Source organism: Dioscorea cayenensis, chromosome 17 (assembly GCF_009730915.1).
Source record: "Dioscorea cayenensis subsp. rotundata cultivar TDr96_F1 chromosome 17, TDr96_F1_v2_PseudoChromosome.rev07_lg8_w22 25.fasta, whole genome shotgun sequence".
In the NCBI taxonomy this organism is placed as follows: Eukaryota; Viridiplantae; Streptophyta; class Magnoliopsida; order Dioscoreales; family Dioscoreaceae; genus Dioscorea; species Dioscorea cayenensis.
The window spans coordinates 1,180,513-1,191,109 of NC_052487.1; the positions used below are offsets into that span (position 1 = coordinate 1,180,513).

The 10,597-nt window shown below is 38.1% G+C and overlaps 1 protein-coding gene across 1 annotated transcript; it reads left to right on the top strand.

Annotated features, from left to right (window-relative positions):
- The first annotated feature begins 1,899 nt into the window (after window positions 1-1,899).
- On the top strand, window positions 1,900-3,844 carry LOC120281377 (chalcone synthase-like). Its single transcript, XM_039288220.1, has 3 exons — window positions 1,900-2,099; window positions 2,481-3,415; window positions 3,640-3,844. The coding sequence occupies exons 1-3, from the start codon at window positions 1,910-1,912 to the stop codon at window positions 3,754-3,756; spliced, it is 1,242 nt and encodes a 413-aa protein (XP_039144154.1). The 5' UTR covers window positions 1,900-1,909; the 3' UTR covers window positions 3,757-3,844.
- The last annotated feature ends 6,753 nt before the right edge of the window (window positions 3,845-10,597 follow it).

The following is a 10,597-nucleotide window of genomic DNA, read 5'->3' on the forward strand; positions in this document are numbered from 1 at the left end:
GCAAGCAATGCAAAAGCAAAATCAGTATGTATAAAGGTCGGACATGATGTGATTGGGCGATTTTTTCCCCACTATTTTCAAGGGCAAAAATAGAATTTCATAACATGGACCCATTTGAAGTGAACGGTAAGGGGTAAAAAGGAACTTAAACACCGAAGGGTTGTCCGGGATTTGCCAAAGTTGGAGGGGCTTTTTAAAAATATTTAAAATTCACGAGGGGTAAACAGTAATTTTCCCTTATTATTAATATATTTTAATTATTCAAAATATTTATTTTTTGTAATATAAATTTTTAAAATATATTATTTTATTATTTTATTAGTAATATTTAAGATTTTACGAAATTAAAATCTAAAATTAATTATTTAAAATAATTAAAATATGTGAATAATAATAGATTTTTTTATGGGACATAGTAACCCGTGATCGGGGTTACAACAATAACCCCTAGATTTTTTTTATTTTTTATTTCTTTATGTGTTAAAATATTTTTTAAAAATATTACATATTTTTATATTTAATAAAAAGTTTATTAAATTAAATTAAATAGTTTAATGGGTATAAAAGTTTAATGAATTGATTGTGGGTCCTATTTTTTAATATAACTATTATGAAAAATAGTTTAATGGGTAAGAATTTAATGAATTGGTGAGGTGCCATGACCATCAAACTCTAATATACTCTAACCATTAAAATTGTCCTAAAAACAAATATATGAAATTTAAAATTTCTTCAATTCAATAAATAAAAATATTTTAGACATTTCAATAACTCTCCCAAATTTATAAGTTTTATAAATTTTCATGAACCAAATTTAATTTAAATGGTAGAAATTTAACTCATTTAAATAAGTAATTTTGAGTTTAAATATTTATATATAAAAATATATTTGCTATGAGAAATCTACACCATTATTGGAGTGTTATTATACTACTCTGAACTGATTTCGAACGTGCTAGTTTTACACAACGACACATTATAGAACTAAAAAATTTTCAAAATCTTTTGATGGGAATCTTAAAAGAATATTTAAATTTAAAATTTAAACAATAAAAATTGCCACATGTTCATTGTTTTGTTTGGGGGGTTAGTAAATGGTTTTGTCGTTACTGATTTAAAAGATTCGCATCCATCTCATGAGTCTTCGTTTGCGGTGGGGGACCGGGCCCACACTTGGTTTTTAAAATGTTTTGTGCAGAAAGGAACACATGGGCCGGGCTCGTTTATAAATTTATCCGTGACAAATGGGCAGGGCTTGCGTTGGGTTTTTGTAGTTTTCGCAATTGGTTTTTAAAATTTAAAAAAAAAAAATTAAAAAGACAGGGTTTTAACAAAAAAAATTCAGCAGAGATGAAAACATGGTAGGCTCACACATCAACAAATGGGCCGGGTGGACTTTATGATTTTGCAAAATTGGTATGCATAAACGGGCCGGGCCAAACTTCATGTGTATGTAAACTTCGTATAGTATGCATAATTGGTCAGGCCCAACTTGTACTATACGACGAGGAATCGATCGAGATCTTCCTGTACCGTGTGTCATTTCCACATCAACTAAGCACATATCTTAATTTGTCATGTTCTCATTCAAAATATAAGATAATAGCTCTGGCTTCTGATTTGAAACATTATATATATATATATGATTTTGTTTTTCCTCAAGTCCGGGATTTAATATAATAGATTGAGTACATCAGCAATCGATCCTCCATCTAATTGATTGATCCTTTATATTTTTATATATATATATATATATATATTTTTGAAATAAATGTGGATATATAAATATATTGATTATATTTAATGATAGGGTTGGCATAGAAACCACTATATAAAAGCAGCAGTGGTGGGAAGCCGTCTGAGTTGCAAAACATAAAAACTTGAAGCAGTGATCATCAAAAGAGCAACAATGGTGAACAATGGTAGTAATGGAGTTGATGATCACAAGGCAAACAAAGGTGGTGGCCTAGCAAGTGTCATAGCATTGGGCACTGCTAACCCTCCCAATGTTTTCTATCAAGACGACTTCCCTGATTACTACTTTAGAATCACCAATAATGAGCACAGGGTTGAGCTAAAGGAAAAATTCAAACGAATATGTAAGTACACTCTTGTGATCATCCTTTCTTATAATTGCTTATCATTATCAATCAATGCATGCAAAGATGGTGCCGTGGTGGCATAAAGCAATATATATATATATATATATATACACCTTTTCAACACCTTTTGCACGAGCTAAGAATACTTAGAAAAGTGAAGCCACGTAAACAAACAAATTCCAGAATGTGAGCAAACAAATTTTACATCCAAAACCAAATCATTAACTTTGAAAAGATAATCACCATTTTGTTTGTAGTCATTTCCTTGAAATTAAGACATGTGTATCCATTATATAATTTTAAACACCTGCATTTGCATGAGAGCAATGGTGGTGAAATTAATTAATTAACAGCAAAGTATACAATTGATGGATAAAGGTGAGAGGTCGATGATCAAGAAGAGGCACTTTTTCTTGACAGAGGAGATACTTAAGCAAAAGCCGAACCTATGTTCATTCATGGAAGAGAACTCACTAGACACTCGCCAAGATATATTGGTGGAAGAGGTGCCAAAGCTTGGAGCAAAGGCAGCGGTTAAAGCTTTGGAGGAATGGGGACGTCCACTCTCAGATATTACTCACCTTATCTTCTGCAGCAATAGCGGTGTTGATATGCCGGGCGCTGACTTCCAGCTCGTCAAACTCCTCGGCCTTCCATTGTCCACTAAAAGAATTATGTTCTACTGCTTGGGATGCTATGCCGGCGGCACAGCATTACGAATAGCTAAGGATCTCGCAGAAAACAATCAGAACGCCCGTGTGCTAGTCGTGTGCTCGGAGATGACGGTCATCAGGTTCCGTGGGACTGACGATGTGCACATGGATTGCCTCATAGCGCAAGCTATCTTTGGAGATGGATCTGCTGCAGCAGTGGTTGGAGCAAACCCCATTCCCGGAATGGAAACTCCCTTTTTTGAACTGGTGTTCACTGACCAAGTCATCATCCCAGATAGCGAGAAGGAAATTCATTGTCAGCTCAGAGAAGTAGGGATGACGTTCCAATTACTCAGTGACTTACCAATAACCATAAGTAAAAATATGGAGAAGGGCTTGTTGAAGGTGTTCGAACCACTAGGTATGTCCATCTCGGACTGGAACTCGTTGTTCTGGATCACCCATGCTGGAGGGCGTGCTATTTTTGATAGGATCCAAGAGAAACTAAGGCTGAAGCCTGAGAAGCTAAAAGCCACGCGTCACGTGATGAGTGAGTATGGGAACATGGTCAGCTGCTGTGTGTTTTTCGCCATGGATGAGATGAGGAAGCGCTCAATGGCGGAAGGGCTACCCACTGCCGGAGAAGGACTTGAATGGGGGGTGCTTCATGGCTTTTTTGGGAAAGAGGAGCGGGGCGAACCCACTAGAGACCCAGGGACGTGCACAAGCCTCGGTGGAACAAGTGGGGACGGGGCCGCGCTCACGTGGGCGCTGAAACCACCCGTACACAACCACTATTCACAACTCCCAGAAATGTGCCCTCAGCCGAGAATCGAACTCTCACCACTCGGTGAGAGCTCTATCGGCGACCCGTGTACCAATAGACCCCAAGGTCGTTGGCGGTGCTTCATGGCTTTGGTCCAGGGTTAACCGTGGAGACTGTTGTCCTCCGTGCACCGCCTCTCAAGGCCAATGGCCTTATCTCAAATGGAAATCATTAATTAACTAATTGTTGTAGCCCGTGCAGTGGCATCTGTGCATATATGGTGCACACAGTGTGGTCTTGTCTTTGTTAATTAAGGGTTTGTCTTGTGCATGTGTGTCTCTACTTTGAATAAAGATCATTAGCAGTAATCTATTCCAGTTAATTTAAGGCCTTATGTCAATATATGAAGATAATAACAAACCGAAGAGATTCATATATATATATATATATCTTGGTATAGACATCCGGAAAACTGGCTGGGTTATTCTCATATATTGAAGTCCATAAAATATTAAAGTTAAAGAAGATAGATGAGAAGCATGGACCCAGCTTGTGCTTTTTTGACTCCACAACTCCGCTAATTTTATTCGGTTTTTATGAATGTGGCATGTTTCATTCATGTCAAGTTTTACATAAATTATTTGATGCACAGGCGTTAAACATCCCAGACTCCACCAGCAGGGCATGTCACAGCTGTGAGAAGAAGTGTGCGCCCGAATAATGAAAAGAGACCCAACTTGTATGAAGACTATGTGATGGGATGAATTCGAGATTAGTTGAATGATTAATTACATAGTAATGATGAATGATGTAATTAGGAGAGAGGTTAATCGAGAAGGTTGTGATTGTTCTGCACAAGGTTTTGGCAGAAATGCCAGGTCATTAGTTTGTTTCAATTCTGTTACAATTTGTAATTATTTGCATATAAGTGGAATGAGGAACGAAAGGGAGGGCATCTTTGGCCAAATTATCCTTCTTTTTCTCTCGAATCTTCTTTCCTCCTCTCATTCTCCTCTCTTCTTCTTCTCTTCTATTCCTTTCCCTTGATCTACAGGTTCCTTACAACATTATTTTTTGCTGTCACCATGTACTGAAGAGCATGTTCCCATACTCACTCATCATGTGACGCGTGGATTTTAGCTTCTCAGGCTTCAGCCTTAGTTTCTCTTGGATCCTATCAAAAATAGCACGCCCTCCAGCATGGGTGATCCAGAACAACGAGTTCCAGTCCGAGATGGACATACCTAGTGGTTCGAACACCGTCAACAAGCCCTTCTCCATATTTTTACTTATGGTTATTGGTAAGTCATTGAGTAATTGGAACGTCATCCCTACTTCTCTGAGATGACAATGAATTGCCTTCTCGCTATCTGGGATGATGACTTGGTCAGTGAACACCAGTTCGAAAAAGGGAGTTTCCACATCGGGAACGGGGTTTGCTCCGACCTCTGCTGCAGCAGATCCATCTCCAAATTAGAGGATCTCAATGATAGCTGGTGGTTGAATTGAATAATCTAAATTTAAATCAAATTGTTGGGTGAATGGGGCTAGCTGATCATGGCCAATTTTGCACATGTTTCAAAATTTTTTTTTTTAAGAAAATGAATAAACCACTATTTTTTTGAAAATTAAAGCTAGTACAAACCGAGAAAAAAACACAAAACATAAAGTACAAAAATTAAGAGTACAAACAAATAACGAGACAAGAACAATAACTAGAAGCCTTCACCATAGGTGATGTAAGGATAAAGCAGAAAATTGCAGAAAAAAAACATAAGCAAAGAAAACAGCCGGGTCATCGAAGTCCACCATGCAGTAACAAGCTTTAAAAGGAGTGAATCACTCTCAAAGATGCTGTGATGTCGACGTGCATGTGCGATCGGATGCTCTCTATTTCAGGAACACTAGTGAGAATCTAATATTTCAAGTTTTCATTTAAAAAGTGTTGATTTGGGTTGCGAGTTGCAGAAATTCAAGAAATAAACATATTAACAATTTTAAAAATGATTAAAAAAAGTGGAAGCACAGTGGACTTAAAAAATCTATTGTTACTTTGTATTTAGACATTCCAGAAAACGGATCTCGCTAGGAGGTCCCATAGTAAACAAAGTTGGACTTCCAATAAAGGAATTCAGGAAGTACAAACTTCATAAAGGGACTAAGGAAGTGATTGCAAGCCCTAGTCATGCATAAGGAAGTGCTAGATACGCTCAATGAATCCACACTTAAGAAGAAGGTGTTATGCCGTTTCGGAAGCGTTATGATAGAGGACACAGGTATCTGTGTCTCTTTAAATGTTACAACCCCTATTTTCTAGATTATTAAGGTTTAGAATTTTGTTATCCTAGGCCATGCAACCAACAAAATAAGGTCATCTTACTCAGGCAACATGTTTTCCAAAAAGACAGAAAAGAGGTTACAAAGGACTATGAATTCCTCCATCATTGATAAACTGATTGAAAGATTTTACTGAGGACATCCTATTGCTTTCCAAGGTCTAGATTTTTACATATCATGCACCCTGGTTATTGAAACAATCTGTTATTGAGGATAAAAGAGGCAAGTTCTGTAGCGTGTCCACATGGATCTCTGTGGTCCCATGCACGTGGAGTCAGTGGGAGGAAGTAAATATATGTTTTTACTGGTTGATGACTTTTCACGAATGACATGGGTTTATTTCCTCAGGACAAAAGGTCAAGCTTTTGAAGCATTTGTTAAATTTCAGAAGATGGTGGAGAGACAATCAGATAAAAAGATCAAGACCATTCGATATGATAGGGGAGGCAAATTCATCTCACAAGCATTCAAAGAACACTGCGAGAATCTGGGCATACGACATGAGTTAACACTGCCATATACGCCTCAGCACAACGGCACGGTAGAGAGAAGAAACAGGACTGTTGTAGAGAAAGTTCGCTGCTTGTTGAAAGAAAGTGGGTTGCCATTCTCCTTCTGGGCCGAAGCTGCGGCGATGGCAGTATATTTAAGCAACATCTCTCCAACTGAATCAGTGCACAAGAAGACTCCGTATGAGCTGTGGATGGGAGTGAAACCAAACTTAAGCCATCTGAGGGTGTTTGGGTCCTTGGTTTTTGTTCAGGTTCCCTCACAAAAACGGATGAAACTTGAAGACAAATCAGAGAAGTGTGTCTTTGTAGGTTACTGTACAGAGACCAAGACCTACAAACTTTTTAATCCCATTACAAATAAAGTATTGTACAGTCGAGATGTGGTGTTCCGAGAAGAAGAAAGATGGGATTGGAGTGTTGTGCCGAACAACTCATCAACATACACATGGGATGATATATTTCCTGATGATAATGACACTGATGGTGTCATTGATGGTGCAAGTCACGAGAATGAACATTGTTCAAACTTTGGTCAAGGTGATTCCCCACAATCTCTACCAATACCAGAATTGAATGCACAAAATTCAAATAATCTTGATGAAGCATCAGAAGATGACTCACCCCCTCGGAGGATGCGCCAGATAAGTGATATCTATAACAACTGTTCATTTGCTTTGAATGTTTATGATCCTATGTCATATGAAGAAACAGCTAAGTCACCAGTTTGGCAGGTGGCTATGGAAGAGGAGATGAATGCCATACATCGAAATGGGACATGGAAATTGGTGGAAAGACCAACTAAGAAGAAGATCATCAGTTTGAAGTGGATTTTTAAGACAAAGTATAAAGCAAGTGGAGAAATACAAAAGCTCAAGGCCAGAATTGTTGCAAGAGGATATACACAACAGGTGGGCATTGATGTTGAAGATGTTTTTGCACCAGTGGCCCATATGGAAATAGTGATATTCTTGTTTGCTCTTGCAGCACAAAGAGGTTGGTGTCTGTTTCATCTTGATGTAAAATCAGCATTCCTTAATGGAGAGATAACTGAGGAGGTGTATGTGAAGCAACCTATGGGTTTTGAGATTAAAGGCAAAGAGCAGATGGTGTATAGGCTTCACAAAGCTCTGTATGGATTGAAACAGGCTCCAAAGGCCTGGTATAGCAAAATTGATAAGTATTTTGCTGCTCAGGTGTTCAAGAAGAGTGATAATATGAGTATACACTCTACAAGAAGGCTGAAGAGAATGGGAATATTCTCCTTGTATGCATATATGTGGATGATATAGTCTATTTAAGTTCTTCAATTCAGTTGGTTACAGAGTTCAAAACTGATATGATGAAGCAATTCGAAATGTCAGATCTTGGCATGTTGACTTATTTTTTGGGAGTGGAAGTGATCCAAGATGAGTTGGGAGTGTTTATCTCTCAAAAGAAATACACTCTGGATCTATTGAGACAGTATAACATGCATAATTGCAAGGCAGTACCAACACCGATGTGTACTAGTACAAAATTGCAAACTATTGATGGTTAAGGAGATACCGAAGCTGGGAAATATAGATGCCTCATTGGAAAGTTGATCTACTTAACTCACACTCGGCCTGACATTTCATTTTCAGTTGGAGTGCTGTCCTGATATCTGAACAAGCCTTCCAAGACTCATGCGGGTGCAGCAAAACGAGTCCTCAGGTATCTTGCAGGTACTGCAGATCATGGACTCAATTACTCATGTTCAGTAGAATGCAAATTAGAAGGGTTTTCAGATAGCGATTGGGGGGGCAGTTTAGATGATCGGAATAGTACTTCAGGAGTGGTGTTCAGCTTAGGCACAGGTGCAATTACATGGATGTCCAAGAGGCAGGAGGTAGTTGCACTCTCTACAACCGAAGCTGAATATGTTGCAGTGTCTACCGCTGCTTGTCAGTGCTTATGGCTAAGGAAACTCATGGAGGATTGTGATCTAAAAACTGAAGGTGCAACCATCATCTGGTGTGACAACAAGTCTACCATTGCAATAGCAAAAAATCTGTTACACCATGGAAGAACGAAGCACATTGACATAAAATTTCACTTCATTTGTAACTTAATTGATAATGGAATTATTGCTGTGAAACACTGCACTACTGATGAGCAACTTGCTAATCTACTCACCAAAGCTTTGACTGTAAAGAAGCATGTGACACTGAGAAGGCAGCTAGGTGTTTGCAATCTCTAGTCAAAGGGGAATTTGTTGGATGCTGACTGAAGATTGGAAGCTGGATTCTAGCTGACTGGGCATGGTGTATGAAAGACGTTGAGTTGACATATGTGTTATGAATGAAATCTGGAGAAGCTGAAGCAAATCTACAGCACCATGCAAGTCTGGTACAAGGGCATCATGCATTTAAAGCATGGTGATATGAAGAAGTTAAGGGATACATTTTGTACAAGCTATGTTTTTTTTGTTGTACTATTTTGTCTTGTTTACTGAATAGCTTGTCCTAATATATGTAAGGTGTGTTCTACTACTCTAAAGTTAAGAAGTATTATCATTCTCAGTTGAGAACTTCTTCTCTGCTTTTGTATCCTCTACTCAAAACATAGTTGAATCTTTAGAACAGGAAGTTCTAAACAAAATATCAAGGGAAGGGTAGTCCTATAAAATAATTAAACTTATAATTTTTTATGCGGTTCTCTATTTGATTTATATCTCCATCAGCTGCAACATTGCAGCTTCAATGATCCTCACTTGATTTATAATTGATGTATATCACTCTTACAAGCTTCTGTGACTTTGCTTAATTCTCAAACTAATTTCGAAGACACTGTTTATCCACTTAATTTATTCAAAAAAAATAAATGAGGACACTTTATGCAGCACTACTGAGCCTCCACAAACCAATAAATCAAATCGAAAATCTAATATTTTAAATTATCATCTTATTATTTAATTGGAAATTTGTTTTTTCTAATGTTAAGCTCACAATATAGATCCTAACTACTTCAGTAAAGCATAGAGATGCATGATTTTCATCATTAATAATTAAACAACTCTCTGTTCAATACAGCTTAATATATCATTCGTAGGCCTTTGATATGGTATTTAATATTATATTCCTAAAATAATGCTTAGACTAACGTAGAACTTGATATTATACTTAATATTATATGAGTTTATGTTGGGTTTCAGCCCCATTTGGTAGGCTAGAAATATTTGGGCTTGAGGCCCTGGAAGCTACATCAAGCCTAACTTGTGAAAGGCAAATGTGGTAATTTAAATAAACAATGTTTTCAGAACTGGATCGGAAAGTGAACTGGTCAAATAATTGGGTCATAGATCAATTGGTTGGACCGGACGACCCAGTTTGGTTAAACCGGATGATGTAATAATTATATTAATATTATATATGTAATATATTAATAAACCCAAACTCCATGCCTCTTTCCCGAACCATTTTCCCTCTCTCTCTATGTAACACCAGCATCTCTCCAACCCTCTCTTCAATGCTACGATCTCGACTAGATCCCACCCAAATCGAAGTGCTAGGGCACGATTGCTGAGTGTCTCACCAGGAAAGAGTTCGATCTCGATTCCATGGTCAACCGCTGAATCCTTGCCACATCCAACTACGACACTTTTCGTCGTGACACAGTTCCTTGGTTTTTGGCCGTGGCGCTTTCGAATGTGCAAAAATTGAGATTTGGGGCCAACCCTGTTCTAGTCAAACTCGCCTGTTCACCGAGTTTGACTAGATTTGACCAGGTTGACTCCCAGTCAACCAGCTTTATAGAACCGGACCGGACTGCAGGCCGGTTCCTGGTTCTGCTGGTCCGGTTCTGAAAACATTGTAAGTAAAAAGAAGTGCATGTGAAAGAGGCAGTCAGCTCAATGCATAGTGTTGAGTAAGCAGACTGAGAGAAGAAGGGCAAAGAAGAAAAAAAGTGTTGCAGGGTAATTTTCTTGGTTGAGCACTTACATTAAGTCATTTCAATTAGAGCACCAACATTTAAAATGTATTAAAGTGAGCATTGACATTTAATTTTGTTACACCGGTGAAGCGGTTGGGTTTTCCGACGAGAATTCAGTGACGTGGACGCAAGACTCCACATCATTTTCACCCGTGGAGGCAACCACATTAGCAATTTTTCCACGTGCATTTCTCCTCCATGTCAGTTGCCACATCAGCCTCTTCAGCCTCTTTTCTCATCTTCTTCTTCTTCCCCTTTTCTCACTCACAACCAGTA

What these genes read in the sequence shown, in the direction of transcription:
- LOC120281377 (XM_039288220.1), top strand. Translation starts at nt 1,910, where the DNA reads ATGGTGAACAATGGTAGTAATGGAGTTGATGATCACAAGGCAAACAAA. An exon ending in GGAAAAATTCAAACGAATAT is followed by an intron (nt 2,100 to 2,480) that starts GTAAGTACACTC and finishes TGATGGATAAAG; the next exon opens with GTGAGAGGTCGATGATCAAG. An exon ending in GAGAAGGACTTGAATGGGGG is followed by an intron (nt 3,416 to 3,639) that starts GTGCTTCATGGC and finishes GTGTACCAATAG; the next exon opens with ACCCCAAGGTCGTTGGCGGT.